This window comes from Populus trichocarpa, chromosome 5, assembly GCF_000002775.5.
Source record: "Populus trichocarpa isolate Nisqually-1 chromosome 5, P.trichocarpa_v4.1, whole genome shotgun sequence".
In the NCBI taxonomy this organism is placed as follows: domain Eukaryota; kingdom Viridiplantae; phylum Streptophyta; class Magnoliopsida; order Malpighiales; family Salicaceae; genus Populus; species Populus trichocarpa.
In genome coordinates this window covers 21,680,311-21,699,642 of record NC_037289.2, presented here as the reverse complement: position 1 = coordinate 21,699,642, position 19,332 = coordinate 21,680,311, and the positions used below count along the sequence as shown (strand labels likewise).

General features: G+C 34.2%; 1 protein-coding gene across 2 annotated transcripts; it reads right to left on the bottom strand.

Moving 5' to 3' along the window:
* Positions 1-4,257: 4,257 nt before the first annotated feature.
* Positions 4,258-12,567, bottom strand: LOC7464699 (protein NETWORKED 1D). Of its 2 annotated transcripts, none has more exons than XM_024601091.2 (5): positions 12,356-12,567; positions 11,937-12,025; positions 11,535-11,809; positions 6,263-10,338; positions 4,258-5,682 (listed from the first exon to the last, which is right to left on the bottom strand). In XM_024601091.2, exons 3-5 carry the CDS (start codon positions 11,635-11,637, stop codon positions 4,501-4,503), a joined length of 5,361 nt encoding a protein of 1,786 aa, XP_024456859.2. In that variant the 5' UTR covers positions 11,638-11,809; positions 11,937-12,025; positions 12,356-12,567; the 3' UTR covers positions 4,258-4,500. The 2 variants fall into 2 exon arrangements, with proteins under 2 accessions (XP_024456859.2, XP_002306789.3); XM_002306753.4 differs by having other exon boundaries at positions 11,937-12,010.
* Positions 12,568-19,332: the final 6,765 nt, after the last annotated feature.

The following is a 19,332-nucleotide window of genomic DNA, read 5'->3' as shown; positions in this document are numbered from 1 at the left end:
TGACCCGGCTGGCCATTTTTCTATTTTTTTACCCGCAGGCGTGCGTGAACCGCTCACGCACGCCTGTTACAGCAACATGCAATTAAAATGCAGGGAGGGGCAATGCAACTTACCTGTTGCTGCACTGGAAGACGGGGATGACAACTGACCAGCGTTACTCCTCTTTGTTACTGCTTTCTGTCTACTCCTCTGTTTTAGCTTTCCTTGTTCTGTCGTCTTCTTCTTTTTTGTTTCGGTTTGTTCCCCTGCTAGTCGTCTTCCCCGCTCGTCCGCGGCCGTCTGTGTTTGTTCTTCTCGTCCACCGGTTCTGTCCTCTCTTTTTCATGTTTCTCCTCAGTTTTTCTTCCTTCTCTGTGGCCTTCTCTTGCTTATAAAGCCAGAGAATGGCCTTTCTTCACGCGTTCGTGCCTCACGATCGTGAGGCACGAACGCCTCTGTTTCTTAGAGAAGAAACAGGGGCAGAAAACTTGCTCCCCTCTGTACAGTTTCTGTTCTTGCGTCTTGTTGTGTTCCCGGTGTTACTTCCTCTGTGTAAGCAGGGAAACGGAGACGTGATGGAGGACTGGTGGGCTAGTTGCTTTCTTCCTCCGCTGCTCGTGGCCTCCTCTGTTTCTTTGAGAAGAAACAGAGGAACGAAAGTTTTTTTTTCTATTCTTTCCCCGGTTCTGTGTTTCTCTAGTGGCTTTTCGGTTATGCCATCCTTTCTTTCTTTGCCGGTTCTCCTTCTCTGGTTTTTATAACCAGAGAATGCCATGCGGTTGCATGGATTTTAATGCAATAAAGGCATGCGTTTTCTTCTTGTTTTCGGGTGAAGAAGATGAATAGTGCTCTTTCAAACGACGCCGAATTTTATAATTAAGCCCCTGGTTTAAATTGTAATTGCCCCTGCATTTCGGTGCCTTTTACAAGTTAGTCCTTGGACTTTAATCTGCTGCAATCATATCCCCAATTAACCCCAAACTTTGCTATTTTTTCAATTAAGTCCCTGATTTCATTAATTTAATTAAATCCAAAGTCCAATTAAGTCTAAAACTTATCAATTCTCCAATTAAGCCCTTGATTGGATGAATTAAATTAATTTCAAGCTTAATTAAGTCTCAAAACTTATCAATTCTCCAATTAAACCCTTGATTGGATTAATTAAATTAATTCCAAGCTCAATTAAGTCTCAAAACTTATCAATTCTCCAATTAAACCCTTAATCGGATTAATTAAATTAATTCCAAGCTTAATTAGATTAATTTCAAAGTTTAATTAAACCCTAAAACTTCTAATCATGTTGCCCTTAACCCAAATTTTAATTCATTCTTCATTTATCTCATTTTACTTGTTTTTTTATCATTATTTTTTTTTATCATCATCATCATTTTTTTTATCCTTTTCAGTAAATAAAATAATAATAATAATTAAAATAAAATGGTCAAAAATTGGGTTATGACACTAAGTGTCAATTATTATTTCAATGTTAAATTAAATATTAATGTGTACAAACAAAACCAACCAGACCACCTCTTGCAAGCAGGAAACATAGGCAATAAAATTTTAGGCTATAGTTAAAACAATTGAGAGAATAAAAACCACAAATTAAATAATAAAAAAAAACAGAGCCCATTGTTCAAAAAGCATGAAAAACTTTAGTTTCGTCTTTGAAATTTTAATTTTATATTTTATTTGATATTTAAAATTTTAATATTTAATATTCTGATTATAAACTTTACTTCTTTCATATTTAATCTTAAAATATTTAAAAAAAAAAATAGAAAGAAAAGACTTGAAAATAAGAGGTAAGATCGAGAAGGAGTTCATTAGTTAGGCATGTTTTAGCCATGAAAAAAAATCAAGATGTCAATATATTCATCTTGGAAATAGTAGTCCCATGAATGTGGTTTGAATTTTTCATGAAAATATTAAGTAGTTCTTAGGAAGGGTGTTTTTTTATTCAGTATAATTTTGAATTTTTATATCTATTAGTGGTTTTTTTGGGGTTAAAAATTGGTTTAGTGATATCTCTAAAATGTATTTTAGATATTTACAAGTTAAAAAAAAGTTAAAATAAATTTTTAGGGTTTAAAAATTCATACCCTAACTTTTTAGTGGCTAAAATTTACACAAGAAAATAAGGTATCGTTCATTCTATAAAAAAATAATTTTAGGGCGGATGGCGAAGGAAGTCAAGTGTAGGAGTCTTGACTTCTAATCCCATGCAAACCTAAGCTATTTTTTTATAGGCAAGACACGTGTATCCATCTTTTTAGGCCTAGGATCTAGGTTGTTTGTTAAACAACCTTTAGCCTTTTTTCTTATTTTATTTTTTTTTAATTATATAATAAAATTATCTTTAAATGAGTTTATTAAAATAATATTTCAACAAATATCTAATTATTCCATGGTTTTAAAAAATATTAGAGCTTTTATGGCAATATTAATAGGTATTTTATGATTAAATATATATTAAGTTAATATGCAGAATTGTTTAAGAAAAGTTGGTCATTAATATTAAATAATAATAGAATATATATTTTATCATTTTTTATATAGTTTTTTATATTTTTTATTCTTATATTTATACATAAAAGTGAGTGAAAATGAGTAATTCATTATTTTTTATTTTCTTATTAAGACTTTCTTTCACTCTCATAATAAGTTTTTATTTAAAAAAGAATGCTTTTAATAAAAAAAATCATCAAAATAAAAAAAAAATACATGATTCAAAAGGGGGAGTTTTTTATTTAAAATATGCATGTTTTCCTCTTCAATTCAATATTCTTGTGAATATTGCTAATATTAAGGGCATGTTGTTGTAAAAACCAAGAAAGTTACATAAAAAAGAGAGAAGATAATTTTGATTAAAAATATATTTTTTCGGAATTTTAATATGAATATCTATTTTAATTTTTATATAATTAAATAAAAATAGATTTAAAAAATTACTACCTAACAGCGGATGTCCACTATGCTAGTCTTAAATAAAATTGGTGGAGCTCGGCAGAGACTATCTAAGATAGCATTTGGATGGATTTTGGGGCTCATGCTATGTTTAGCTGTTAAACTTAAAACTTAAACCGGAGATCTTGAAAAGTGGGCCCCATTGGTTAGGCCCATGGAAGAATTTTCCTAGCACGTGCCAGTTAAGCCAGTCCTGATTCCGGAAGTCAAAAACACTCTCATAGTCGCATGCCTCCGCTTGCAGATAGTTTTTAAAAATATATATATATATATATATATATTATCTTTCAGCTTTAGCTGCAAGTGTTATTCTCACTTTATTTATATATATATATATTTTTTTACATTATAAAACGCCGTTTTAGTGAAAACTTTAATTATTTTTTAAAAAATTAATATTTTTTTATATTTTTGAATTGTTTTGAAGTACTAATATCAAACATTATTTTTAAAAAATAAAAAAATATTATTTTAATATATTTAAAAAAAAAACAGGAAATCATGTGCAGATTCGATACTTTGCTGGGCTTTCTGAATTGTTGTGGAGCAATTGATGCAGCGCATGTCATCATGACCCTTCCGGCAGTGGAAACCTCGGATGATTGGTATGGCCGAGAGAGAAATTATAGCATGTTCTTGCAGGGTACTGCTGTACATGAAATGAGATTTTTAGATATTGTGAAAGGTTGGCCTGGTGGCTTGACAGTGCCAAGACTATTAAAGTGCTCAGGATTTTTCGAACTCTGTCAGAATGGAGAATGTTTGCATGGCAACTCAAGCATTTTATCTCAAGGAGCGGAAACCAGAGAGTATATTGTCGATGGGGATAGGCTATCCTCTTCCTCCATGGCTCATAACTCCTGAAGCAGTGATGGAATCTCAGCTTCCATGTCCACTTTCAATGCCGGCCTTGAGGCTGCAAGGTTGATTGCAGTGAGGTCGTTCTTGCAGTTAATGGGCAGCTGGAGAATCCTCAGCGAGTTTAAGCGGAGACATGATAAGCGGAAACTGCAAAGTGTTATCCTGGTATGCTGTTTACTCTACAATATTGTAATGGATTTGTGGAGATGAATTGCATCCTGATGTTGCTCTGGTCATGGAGAACAATGTTGCAAGCAAGTTGATCCCTTGGGGAAAATCGCGAGGCAAGAACTCGGAAAACACTCGCAGCATAACAATTAGAAATCAGTTTTGAAGAAAAATCTCAACAGTGCTGCGGGCAAGTAATCCGGTGCCATTTGAATTCGCAATTATTAATGAAACTAATTAAATTTATGAGCTATGAAAAAGTATTCCAACATGCACACAAAATGAAGGGGAAAACAAAGCTCTAATAGAGCAGCTTCTTCTGATTAGACGGGGCCTGACATGTACAGCAGGATCTCTAAACTAAAAGAAGACCGGGTCCTCTCAAAGCAAGCAAGGCAAAAAAAAACAGAGAGTTTAGCCCTCTATATAACGCCATATCTAGCAAGGAAAGTTTATGCACAAAGCAACTAATGTCAATAAAAAAATTGAACTACACCGATTATTTTCCGGTAAAATGTAATCGCCTCAATCTCCTTTAGTTGGAGGTTGCACACATGAACAAAAGCGCCCTTTCTTCTGCTTCTGGCTTGTTCTTGTTCCACCATACAGATAGTCCCGCAGTAAAACTCTTGTTTTTCGCTCTGTGATTTTTGTTTTTCCTCTACTGCTGTTTTCGCCATCGAGTTTCAGCAAAAGGAACTGCAATTTCTGCACCTCCAACTGCAAACGCCCAATGTTCTCTGATCCTCTTCTTGCCTGTTCTAAAATTTTTACTCTCCTGACAGTGCCACTCTCATCTGGTATTAGTGTGGACTTCTCATCAAAGTACAGTGGCTCGTCTTCAACAGTCTTCATTAATTTGCGATTGACTTCTAACAGCTCCATGATGGCCTCCTCGGATTCTTCCAGCTGCTCCTTCACATTATCATATTCAATACCCTTTCCCTTTTTGCTCTTCTCTGTAATCTCCACCTTACTCTTCAAATCTTGAACTGTTATTTGAAGATTTGTCAACTTTTGAGCATCAGAATCAAGTCTTTCTAGAATTTTCCTCTTATTTCCTTCTTGACGAGACCCTGATAATGTCTTTGAGATCTCTAATTTGTCCACACCCACCTCCTTCTCAATCATTGATTCTGTGGAGGGATGCTGCCTGGTGTGTTTTTTCTCTGCCTGTGAAGCAATCACCTTCTGAGTTTTTCCAACAGTCAGGTCATTGCTGTCATTCCGGTCAGCAGTTTCCCATATTTCAAGCATCTGATAATCAGCCTCCATAGTTTCTCTTCTGCTTATTCTATAAGATGAACATTCAGATATCTGATCAAGCATTATGTCTTTTGTCATCACTTCACTCCCATCCTCGGAGATTTCACGTGTTTGTTTCTGCTGCCTGAGATCATCACGGAGCACGGCCCTCAGTTCCTCTTGCTCCGGATTTGGCTTGGCATACTTCCTTGTTTCAATACCTGCTAGATGCAAGCTGCTTCCAGATTTCAACTCCTCAATCTGCCTCATCGCAGCATCGAGTTTGGAATGAGAACTCAAGTTTTCCACCATAACAAGTCTCTCCTTCTCAATGACTGCCTTCTCAATGGCTATAACCCTCATTTGCAATTCCTGGAAGTCCAAAGTTCCACCTGGTACTACGCTACTCTGTCCTTCACTCATTTGTTGACAGCTTTTGGCATGCACCACCATTGCAGCATCCTGCAACAAGTGGAATATAAGCAAAATATCAAAAACCATGAACTTGATATAGAAAACAATATGTATTTGCAGCTTATGAATAATTGACAACTAAAATTATTCGGTGCATCACAAGGAAGCTTATATAAATCCTGTCCAACAGCATTGAAAATGAGAACCAGCTTACTTTAATACAGGGTTCAGAAATGACAACGTACTACAAAAAAGATTTGAAGAAATATGTAACTAGGGCCTTTGTTTAAATGGGAACGGGGAAGAAGTGGAAGAATAACCATTGATAAACCCCAATTTTGCAGATAAGAAGCTGACAAGTTATCAAACAAAAACAAAACAAAAAATCAATGATAATAGTATAGAAGTAATGTCTGGGCACATCAACTCTGGGTTTGAATGGAGCATGAGAGCTTATAAACGTTAATACAGGTAAAGTCTCAAGGAGTGATTGATGTGATAAATTTTACAAACCCCACAGTATGATTAGACAATTAATGGATGGGATTTTGATCATGTCACTTGTAGAACCAGGCCAAGTAAAGTTGCAATAACGGAACGATTCAAAATCAGATAAAATAGAAATTACCTTTGGTTCCTTGTTGTCAACTTCATTAAATGTCACATCTGAAAGAGTGTGCTTCTCCAGTGATGTTACACAATCCCTCAAAGACATGAAAGCTGGAAAATATGCAGCCATCAGAGCTTTGAGGTCTGCATTTCCGCCTTCCAAAGTACCAACTCTTTCTTTCAGCTGGTTGATCTCCACGTCTTTTGAGCAATTTCCATCTTCAAGTCTCTCACATAATTCAAGGAGCTCATGAATCTTTCCTTCAAACAAGGCTTCTCGCACAGCAGATATCTGTAGTTCACCGAACAATGCAACAGCCTGAGACTCTAGTAATTCAATCTCATTTCTTCCCTTTACCAGTTCATTACTCAAATTTTCCTCCCTGCCTTTAACTTCTTGAAATTCTTCATGCAATTTCCTCATTTCAGACTCCAATTTCTGATTTACTTCACAAAACTTTTCAGCCTCCTTACTTTTCTGATCATAATCTCCAGATAGTTTGATGATCTGCATTTCTTGATCTGATTGTATCATCCCGACCTCATCATACTTGCACTTAAGATCCTCCACCATTTCACACAACTCTCTCTTCTCATCCTCTAAGGAACAGAGCTTATCTAACTCCTTCTCCAATATCTTCACCTTCTCATTGAGACCATTGTTGTCATGATACAGTTTATCTAGATTTTCACCAAGGCCTTTTGTTTCCACAGATTTTTCGCAGATGATATCCCTGAAAATTAGAGAAAGGGTACTTTGAGATACAGTTTCATAAAGAATGCAGCAGTTTTCCTCTTCTAGTTTACATTTCTCCATCAGCACGTCAGAAAATGATTTCATCAAGGACCTCTGCTCATCAAGAACCTTGCAGTTCAATTCCTGTAGGTTCTGGTGAGCACCTTGCAAGTCTGACAGCTGCCCGTGAAGATTGCTTAGTTCAACCTTCAAAGCCTCCTCTTTGTGGTCTCCCTCTATTAACTTCAATTTCATCACTTCATTTATCCCTGAAAGCTTTTGGCTCTCATTCTTCAAAACCAAGAACTGCTCAGACCTGGTTGTCAACTCCTGATCAAGGATATTTTTAGTCATCACAAGATTTTCCACCTCTAGTTGAAGTTGCCCAAGCAGTGTAACTAGAACAGAGTTCTCGATGACCAACTGTTGATTTTCATCTTGCATCTTGAAGAGAAACTCTTGTGTTTCTTGAAGTTTGTTGAGTACATGGTTCACAAGTTTTTGGTCTTGCTCCGTTTTATTTTCACACTGGTTTGCATCAAGTTCAAGAGCCTTCAACACCTGATAAAGTCCCACTCTCAGATTGTTAATTTGATCAGAGATGCATTTCAACTCTACTTGTTGTTCACAATTTTCATGTTTCAGATCAGAGATCTGTTCCTCTGAAAGTTTAGATGCCTCCAGGAGCTTCTGATGCTCAAGCAAGAGGGAAAAATTCTTTTCTTCCAGTTCTTGTGCACTTTTCTGCAAGATAAAGATCTCAATCTCCGCATTCACAGCTTTGTCCAGCTCCTCTTCATATTCTTTCTTTCTGCACTGACCTTCTTCTTGTAGAAAGCAGATCTGTGATGCCATACCAGCCAATTGGGACTCACTCAACTTGGCTAGATTAGCATGTTCTTGCTTTTTGGCATCTAAAGAAACCTGTAATTCTTCTACTTCATGAAGTGTGGATTCTCTCTCTTTCTCCAGAAGGGAATATCTCTCTTCTAATTCTTTATAATTTTTCTCCAAATCCTTCAGGCTTTTCTCAGTGATGTCCAACTGAGAAGTTAAACTTCCTTTCATAGAGGCCAGGTCAGACTTCTCATTCTCATGCAGCAGGCATAAATCTTCTAAGCTCTTTGATTTTACTCTCAGCCCCTCAAGTTCAGCATTGGCAGCAATGAGGAAATTCTCCAGAACGCTGTTCTTCTCTGTAAGTTTCTCCAAATTATCAGTCACAAATTGCAACTCAGAGGCCAGCAAAGCCTTCTCAGAAACAAGAATGGATTTCTCTCCCAAAAGAGATTGACAGGATTCTTCCAGTTCCTTTACCTTCTCTCTAACCCCTTCTAGCTCAACATTCAAATCTGATAAAGAATTCTCCAGGAGAGCATTTTTTTCAATAAGTTTGTCCATGATCTCCAACTTTTCCAAAAGAGCTACGTTTTCACTTCTGTCTTGCTCACAAACCTCCTTTAGCTTTATGTTGGCATCTTGCAAATCCTTCACAGACAACCCAAAGGACTCTGGGCTGAAACCAACTGATTCCACCTGCCCCATGATTGCCTGATGCTTCCGGTTAAGGTCATTTAACTCCTCCTTCAGACAGTAAATTTCTTGCTGAAGAGCATTTCTTTGGTCCACTCGAAGCTCAACCTCTGCTTCAAGTTTTGTTATGGTCTCCCTTAAGCTTGAAATCTCATCTTGCAGATTCTGTATAGTCAGAGCTGAGGATAAGTTGACTTCACTTACACTCTTGTTCTCCACCTTGACATGCTCCACTTCATCTTTTAAACTCTGATTACGGGCTTCCAGTTCGTCCAAAATTTGAGACCTGTTCTGAAGCTGAGCCGCCATAGATCTCAGTTCTTCCTGAGATTGAGAGTGCAGATGCTGTAGAGTTTGAAAAGCAGTTTCAGCCTCAATGAATCTCAATCGCTCTTCTTGTACACAAGTCCAAAGTCTCCCCAACTCCTCCTTCTTCTCCGTAACTTCTTCGCTTTGAGCTGCCACTTTCTGCACCAATGACTCTAACTCAGACTGCATGGTTTGATTTGATTTTACCAACAGAATACACCTCTCTTCAGCATCCTTTAGCTTCACAGCCCCATCATCTATCTCTGAGTTAAGCCTTCGGGCTTCCTCCTCAAAACAAGTAATTTTATGCTCCAGGCTGACAATTGTTGCCAAGCACTGCTGGTACTGAGTGACAGCAGCTTCCTTCTCTTCAGTTAGCTTGGTCAAAGCTTGCTTCAAGGTATCAATTTCCCTTTCAGCATCACCCGCACGCTCACTGAACCTCCTGGCATCTTCCTGTGCATTCAGTAATTGGTCTTCTAGATCAGATATCTTCTCCAAACATTGTTTGTACTGAACCAGCACAACATTTTTTTCAGCTTCTAATCTAGCCAGGTCTTGCTTTAGAGATTGAGCTTCAATTTCGGCCTTGCCAGCTCGCTCATTTTGTTCTCCTGCATCCTTTTGGACATGAGATATACTGTTCTCCAGATTAGATATTTTTTCCAAACAATGCTGGTATTGAAGAAAACTAGATTTCTTTTCAGCCTCTAACTCGGCAAGGGCTTCCTTCAAAGTTAGAACTTCAGCTTCAGATTTGCTGGCTCGTTCATTAAGTCCCCTGGAATCCTCTGTTGCACGAGAGACTTCTGACTCCAGATTAGACAATCTTTCCAAACTATTCTCATACCGAAGCAGGTCAGCTTCTTTTTCAGCTTCTAGTTTAGCAAGCGCATTCTTTAAAGTTAAAATTTCTAGCTCGGCTTGACTCACTCGTTCAGACTGGGATGGGATTCGAGCCTTGAGATCATGGCTACTGTCATTCCACACACCTTGCTCTTTCTCCTCTGGATCATGGAAACTGAGGCCTTTTCTTGCCCTCCCTTCTGAAAATTTAGCATGGTTCACCCCATCTCCAGACCCAAAAAGATCATTGAGCTGTTTCAAACCCTTTCTTCCAGGAACAGAATCTGATTCTTCAGTAAAAGCTCCATTCCTATGAGATGGTGAAACACCCAAAGCATCCTTTTGCAGCTCATCAGGGTCAAAAGGTGCACGTATTGGTGGCATATCAGGTGTACGGGGATCACCATCAGTAGCAGAACCTGCAGGAGAATCATCGCCAAGCATAAGGGGGACTTGGTTGGGGAATGCTTCTGCCATTGTTCGATGTGCCTGGCGAAGGGCCCCGGTGGCATGATCATATCTTTCAGCCAATGCACGATATGCTCTATAAAACTCTTCAACTAATTTCATAAGCTCCGGGCGTTTCTTATAGTACATCTCTGCCCTCCTTGCAAAGGAATCTGCGTCTTCTTCAAGGAGTTTGATCATTTGTTTGACTTTGAAATCCATACCTGTTCATAGAAAAGAGAATTGTTGAACAGTTAAATGCCGATAGATAGCAAATGCTGCTGTAAGTCTAGCACAAAACCTACAGAATGAAAGAAGTAATAAAGAAGATAAAACTCAAATTCAGTATATACTTTGAATAAGTACAAGAAACTGTGGTGGTCTACAAGTAATTAGCAATAAAATATATCCATCGGTTCCACCTTCTGATTAAAAGAGTAACCGCAGTTTTATTAACCACAAATCACCAAATTAAACTACAAGCAGAATTACAAACCATCCAAGGAGAGTCAGGGTGTGGATTGACATAAAGAGTTCGTTAACTGATACTCTTTGTTAAATACTATGCAGTGATATAGTGTAGCAAACCAAGGAGAATGTTTCTCCAAAAATTTGGTTTCTTTACCCAAGAAATAGGACAATCAATTCACAAAAATAAGGAGATCAAAGATATCAGAGAGGTGATGTAATTTCATGCCATAATAGAAAAAACTTATAGATTGAACCCTTGGATAAACCTATCAATTGTAAGGAAAATGAAAAGCAAAGACACAAGCATGAGACCAAATTTCGGAAGCTATATCTTTGCAACCACGAAAATCACATTGGCAGTAATTATCATCCGATTCTTAGATTTTAGTACCCAGTTTATCATTTAAGTTATCGAATATACAGCAGCAAGTAAATGCAGAGATGTTTGCGATGATCAAATGCAGCCAGGTGCAATTAAGGCTCACACCAAAAGTAAATGCAGGCTAAATACCTTCCAACTTTTTTTTATTTTGTGCATACATTTCAAGAGTTTTAACTGATTCCATTCATTTGTTTTGAATTCTTCAATTAGTTTCCTTTCGGCCCCGGTTGCAGTAGAGATGTTAGGAGATCAGAGATCCACTTCATCACGAGGGCATACGTAGAACTACGCAGCAACAATTAACATGAGGTGTCGATCTTCATTAAAATTAGTTCAATTTGTTTATTTTCTAAGAAGGAAGATGGTTAATAAAAGCTATTCTTCAAAAAGTTGACAGTCAGCTGAGGCAAAATGTTGGTGCCATTCATTGTAATGTCTTGGTTACCATGTCTTCCAAATAGCCAGCTCACTCACTTGATATATGGAAAAATGATTAAACAGTTAAGTACACCCCACTTGCACACTAAACAAAAATCCAAACTAAATTCCTAAGAAACAAACCAATACCTGTTAGATTCTCTTGAAGCCATTTTGAGTTTTTTGGGCTGATGTGGCTGTTCCACCACCATGAATACTTCCGTTTAGAATCTGCTTGCGACCTGGCAGCCATAATTGAATCCAATAAGCACTACCACTTTCCAATTCCGATCGCAGACACGACAAAATTCGATCCTTGAAGCAGTAAGTGATGATCCAGTCCAAAACCAGATATAAATACGACCAACAACCAGTCAAACCAGCACTGATTCTCAATACTGAGCTTTGTATTTCACTCCTTGTACCTATGTCAACAAAATCAACAAACAAAACATGCTTAATTCAATTTCAATGTTAACAACACTGACAATTTATAAGATCAGATCCTTCACAACTTGAAACAAATAAATCCAGACTAAAAACAAAAAATACCTGATCAGTAGAGCTTTCAAGTCCAGAAAGTATTCAGTATACGAAAGAGCAACTGCTCTCTATTTATGACAAACCTGATCGAAAGAACACTCAAAAAAACAGCCAGGTATGAGAATCTGATAAAAATAAAGAAATACAAAAATATTCTCCAAAGAATCACGAATCAATTTATTTATTCAATTAAATAAAAAAGAAGAAGAAGACTGCGTGATCATACACAGCAGGTTAAAGCATGAAACTCTAAAAGAAAAAACAGAAGAAGCAATCGGAAGTTAAGAAAAAAAACAAGAACAGCATAATCAAGCACGAAAAGAGCAGAAAAACACGGTCCATTGACCGTTGACATGCACTGAACAAAGGACGATGTAACTATAGACGACGGCGACAGTTGAAAGATCAAACAAAAAAGAAGAACTCACCAAAAGGAAGCTTTTCGAGATTAATCTGATTAGCAGCTACAAGAAAAACAAGTACGGCTGCTTCCGCTGTATTTGTCATCGGGTATCACCCCATGTTTGTTAGATCCCTCTGTGCCTCTGTGTGCAACTCTTTATTTGTTTGTTTTTCTCTCTCCTGCTGTCGTTGCTTGCTTCTTATGCTGTTGTTTGGTCCTCTTGAGAACTGTCGTACATTATAAAATTAAAAATAAAGTTGGCAAGTCATAAAATGCATCGGAAGTACTATTTATTCCTATCGAACTAGAGTCGGCAACTACAGGCATTTGTTTTATAATTCTACCTGATTCTCTTGTATTGTACTGCTATTTTTTTGGGATTTTAGAGAGATTTTGCTGTATCTTGAAATTTTAATTAAATAGAAAATTGGTATCCATTTTTTCAATGAAGATTGTGTTGCCATGTTTGACGGGTGCTTCTTTATTCTTGGGGTAAAAGAAAACAAGATTAGTGCATTTTAAAAGTTATGTTGATTTGGTATGATCATTGAAATCGAAATTTATTCTATAAAGATTCGAAGCTTCAAATAAGATTATGAAAAATAAATTATTTATTTTTTATTGGATTGTAAAGATTTTTTTTATTTCAATACATTAAACGTCCATTTAGCATTGTATTACTTTATGTTTTTAAATTATTTTTCGTTTAAAAAATATTAAATTTAATTATTTTTTATGTTTTTTTTATTGTTTTAAAGTGTTCATATTAAAAATAAAAAATATATGAAAATGTATTTTTTAAAAGCATGCATTACGTTAAATTTAGAGAGAAATAATGCTGTGTACTTGACAGATTTGGCCCTTAAAACAATTTGGAGGCCTCCAAATTAATTCCCACGGAAAAATCAGACTTTCGAGCCCTTAAAATCACTGCAGTAACCGTTGGTTTCAGAGTGGGCATTAATGCTTGATGTAAATATTAGGACCAGTTAGCAATTAAATCCTATCAACGTGGTAGGTTAGTGTGGAAAAAAAAGCAAGAGGGCGTAATGGTAATTTGGATTAGCGAGAATCTTCGTGGGTTGGGTATGGCCCGGCGTGAGGCAGCGCTTTAAGAAGTGGGGCCGAGTGCGCGTCATGGGCGGTGGCGGAGGACGGTCGCAATAGAAATTCCTCCGTGTACATTTACGACCACGTGTATGTGGCCCATGAGTATAATTTACCTACCTTGTTTTTTTCATGATTATATATAATAATATACATATCTTCTTTATAAGTAGTTTTGGCGTGTTACGCGGCAGCTTAAATAAATAAAAAATTGAAAGGAAAAAAATATTCAAATATAAAAAATTATTAGATATTATTATTAAATATAGCTTAATGAATCAAGTTTAAAATTTTAAAAATTAATTTTTATCTAACTCAAGTTTAAAATTAAATTATGTAAAAATTATTTTAATGTGACTCATTTGACTTAATGAACTCGAAAATAACTGGAATGACTGTTAAAATGTAGGGGTGTTCAAGGTTCGGTTCGGTTTTTATCAAAAAAAGTAACCAAACCGAATTTAAAAAAAAAAACCGAAACCGGTTCAAACCGACCGGTTTCGGTTCGGTTCGGTTTTTTAGAGCAAAAACCGGTTTAGCTCGGTTTTTTCGGTTTTGGCTCGGTTTTTTGTCCGGTTTTTTTCGGTTCGGGTTCGGTTCGGTTTTTCCGGTTCCGGGCTTGAAAAACCGAACCGGTCGGTTTTTTCAAAATTTTAATCGGTTTAATCGGGTTTTTTTCACGGTTCGGTTTTTTCGGTTATTTTTTTTCCGGTTTTCTCGGTTTAATCGGTTTTTTGGTTTTTTTGAACACCCCTACCCATGAGTATAATTTACCTACCTTGTTTTTTTCATGATTATATATAATAATATACATATCTTCTTTGTAAGTAGTTTTGGCGTGTTAGGCGGCAGCTTAAATAAATAAAAAATTGAAAGGAAAGAAATATTCAAATATAAAAAATTATTAGATATTATTATTACATATAGCTTAATGAATCAAGTTTAAAATTTTAAAAATTAATTTTTATCTAATTCAAGTTTAAAATTAAATTATGTAAAAATTATTTTAATGTGACTCATTTGACTTAATGAACTCGAAAATAACTGGAATGACTGTTAAAATGTAGGGGTGTTCAAGGTTCGGTTCGGTTCGGTTTTTATCAAAAAAAGTAACCAAACCGAATTTAAAAAAAAAAAAACCGAAACCGAACCGAAACCGGTTCAAACCGACCGGTTTTGGTTCGGTTCGGTTCGGTTTTTTAGAGCAAAAACCGGTTTAGCTCGGTTTTTTCGGTTTTGGCTCGGTTTTTTGTCCGGTTTTTTTCGGTTCGGGTTCGGGTTCGGTTCGGTTTTTCCGGTTCCAGGCTTGAAAAACCGAACCGGTCGGTTTTTTCAAAATTTTAATCGGTTTAATCGGGTTTTTTTCACGGTTCGGTTTTTTCGGTTATTTTTTTTTCGGTTTTCTCGGTTTAATCGGTTTTTCGGTTTTTTTGAACACCCCTACCCATGAGTATAATTTACCTACCTTGTTTTTTTCATGATTATATATAATAATATACATATCTTCTTTGTAAGTAGTTTTGGCGTGTTAGGCGGCAGCTTAAATAAATAAAAAATTGAAAGGAAAGAAATATTCAAATATAAAAAATTATTAGATATTATTATTACATATAGCTTAATGAATCAAGTTTAAAATTTTAAAAATTTATTTTTATCTAACTCAAATTTAAAATTAAATTATGTAAAAATTATTTTAATGTGACTCATTCAATTTAGTGAACTCAAAAATAACTTGAATGACTGTTAAAAAGTGTGGTATAACTTAAAAAAAAAATCAAAATTACCTTATTTTTTAATATTGAGAAGGCAACATGTGAATCGACTTGAGCTTCGCAACTTAATTCGTCAAATTTACGATACGGATGATAGATTCCACTGATTATAACTTTGTTTTTTTAGAATGATTTTTTATTTAATTACATGATAATAGAAATAAATGTTTATAAAATTAAATACAAACTATATGTTAAAATGTTTGTTTAAAATTATGATAACCTTAGAGAAAACAAATCAAAAATAATTTATGAAGACAAATTCAAAATCAAGCAAATGTTAAATGTTAAATGATGAAATTCAAAAAAAAATAAAAAACTAAAGCTTGAAATATGCATGTTTTTTGTCAATGCTTTATTAAGACTGGATATTAATTAGAGTTGTTGAGATTGATATATATTATGTTATTTTTTTTTCATGAAATGAAGTAATTATTCTCATAAACTGGATATGAGAGATATCTAAAACTAATATGTAAGTGCTTGTCAGATGATATGCACACTGAATTGACCCGTGTGAGAATTTTATATGAAGAGATTACTTGTGTTTATAGGAAGGCTCACGTGATAATTGTGTAAGTAATCATTAGACTTGAGATCACTAAGTTATCTTATATAGAAAGTATTATATCTTGATATTGCTACACATTATCCTAATCAAAAGTAACAACTGAATAAATATTGGGTACAACATAAACTATATGAAGGTATTTAAGCAATCAAGAGAGGATTCATCATCCATGGTGAATCAGGAAAAATGTTCCCACTACTCTTAAATAGTATTAATTATAAATTCTTGCGCAAGATGGAATAAGAATTGAAAAGAGTTTCAAATTTTATTCAAAGAAGCAATTACTATGATATTTGGGGGGGGGGGATATGATTTGACACAGTTAACATACTTCATGCTATAATGTCTAAATCAGAACATTGTTGATGAAAGAATAATAACTACACTGAGAAACTGGTTGTTGAAAGGTTAAGTCAAACCCCTTATGACTTTCTTAATATTTAAGGGATCATGACAAGCTGCTAAATATTGTATTTAATCTTCGAATATAAATCAATTAATTGTTGAATCGATTATAAATTAATTAATTTTATTTTATTTTATTTAGAATTGTGATTTATATTTGGACAAACTTATTAGAAAACCTGATGGATCACACGTATAAGTATCGTTGGTCAAAAACTAAAATAGAATAATAAATCAAGTGTGACTTGATTGCAAATAAATTTTAGAAATCAAGGGTTAAAATGTAATTAATATAGGGGATTACAATTCAAGATATAGAAACAATCTAATTCCTTAATAATCTAATTCTTTTTTCAAATCAGATTTCTAACATGATCTCACAACTATTACAACTAAAACACTATTTTGCAAATTGATTCTTAATAGAATGTGCATTTTTTAAGAATCAGAAGTTGATGCAAAAATGTCAAATGATTGACTTGGATTTTTTAAGTTGCAATTAAAAGAACTCCAAAAAAATAAAGCACCAACAAAGCTAGGTAAGTCCACTAAATCCTGTAAACCAAATCATGTAAACAAAATAACCTAATATAAAGCTCAATTATTAAATTAACAAAATATCAAATGATAAAATCTAAAAAAACATTATGTCTCAAGAAAAATGATAAAAAAATAATTGAATAACCCGGGCTAACCCATCAGACTCACAATCCATGTCATGAGATTAGGACAATCTTGTAGAAAGGAAAACACAGAAAATCACGAAACTTAATTTTCAACAAACTCAATATTAAATGATAAAATTAAAAAAAAAATCAATGTAAATTTTTATTTTTAAAAGAATGATGTCATTTCAAATCCTCTTATTTTTTTTTTTATAACATTCTTATATTTATCTATTTCCCTTTTGCTTTTACTATAAGAATACAGTGCTTTTACTATAAGAATACAGTGCACTCCTGTTAATCATCATAAGACGCAGGGAGGGTTGCAGCACGCAGCAACGAGTCAGCAGGTCCATTTCTGTGGGAGTCTATCAAAAGTTCGCGGAGGTATGAATGTGGAAGAGCAAACATGCACGGTCTTAATCATACCACTTCTCGGGTGTGTGGAAAAAGGCATCTAGCCGGTGAAGTGTTATGATTGATCCATATGGTTCCATGATAATAGTTGCCTTAACTAATTTAATTTGAATGCGGGCCCCCCGTCAGTAAGCAGAAATTTGAATTCGGCCCAGCTAAAATCAAGAAAGGAATAAAAACCGGCCGAAAGTACGATTTATAAAATTACATGGCCTTGAACAGAAATATCGTCAACAATTAATTAATTCCCGTCTTATTACAATAATAATAATAATAATAATAATAATAATAATCTGTGTTTATGCAATGCATGGGAAGTTTGAATTGGATAGCATACTTCTTTTGTTTCTAAACAGTAAAAGATTGAATCCAGAGAACTTATTAAGTTTTAAATTTGCTTCATAGAGATTACAAGTTCGAGTCCCACAAATCTTAGAGTCATTGGAGGTTTATATGGTTGTTGACTTTAGAACACGTGAAATTAATCGAAGTACACACAAGCTAGTCTGGATATTCACATTAATAAAAAAAAAAGTAAAAGATTATTGACTTTCTATTTTAGTTTATTCAAAATGATTGTTAGTCAAAATATAAAATTTTATTTCTAATTAAAACTTATTTTGCAAAGACCAGCTGTTAAAAAGGATACTTTAAAAAATATGAATAAAAAATAATCGAATATCAATTAATAACACTCTTAATATTTATAAAAAGTCAAACACAACAATTTCATTAGAAAACTAAAAAACTAATACCTATAAACTTTTTTTCAGGAGTAAAAATGCCCATTATAAAAAAGGGAAAAGAAGAAGAAGAAGAAGGAAACATGTATTTAGAGAAATTTATATTCTTAGCCACCTATAATAATTAGTGGAGCAATATAAAATTTATAATACTACAATCTAAAAAATACAATACTCACAATAATATTCATTAGCCCAAATTTCTTTCTTGTTTTTTTATTTTATTTTCCCACGATTTCAAGCACATTATTGTGAATATAAATTATTTATGCCCCGCATGTTATCGTGGAGAATTTAGGACAAAAAAGATTAGGAAAAAGGCAGGAATTGCACACTCAGCTGTGCTATATATATATTTTTTATGCAAGGGAGATGGACAAACATAGGAATATAGTATTAGTTGGACTCCTCTACTGAAAAGACATTGATTAAAATCAAATTATTGAGCAAGGGATGAATTTTTTATTGTTTGTTTGTTTTTATGTTTTGAATTGTGTTTAATTTGAAAAAAATATTAATTTAATATTTTAGATAATTTTGATATTCTGATATTAAAAATAGAAAAATTAAAATAAAATTATTTTAATATATTTTTAAATAAAAAATAATTTTAAAAAGCATTTTATACCATTCTACAAAATACATGAAATTCCTTAGTTAGAAAACAAAATTGGAGCAAGATTTTTTTAAAAAAAATAAGGTGAAAAGGGCCAAAGCTTTTCATTTGATGGAGAAAAATGATGGAAAATAAATAAGAAAGGGAAATGTAGCAATCGTTGAGAGGGAGAGGGGCCAGAATAGCTAAGGTGACTTCTAAGACTTTACCTGGTCCCTTGCATATCATTGATGTTGGTTTTGCCTCTACCGTAGAAGCTAACTATCACTGGCTTTTCTGCGAAGAAAAAGAAAAAGAAAAAGAAAAAGAAAAAGAAAACACTATTATTGACTTTTCCATAGAATTTACGATTACCTTCAGTACTGAATCATTAGCCATGTTCAATTAGCTGCACAGAGGGGAGATTTAAAAACGACAACGAGGAGTCTTCTTTAATGGAGAGCGAATGATTTTTTTTTTTTCACGAATATTAATGAAATTTCTTATCTTTGAAAATAAATAAATAATAAACAACCAAATTCAAACTAAAACGTCCATGATGAAGTGCATAAAAAAATTAAAATAAATAAATAAATTATTAATGAAAAAATAGAAATTAGTTGAGGTTGCAGGTTTAATTCCTGTTTCGGCGTGTATATTTGACAATTTGTGATTAACAACTTGTCTGTCACATTTGTTTTTAAAAATAATACAAGAAAAAAATAAA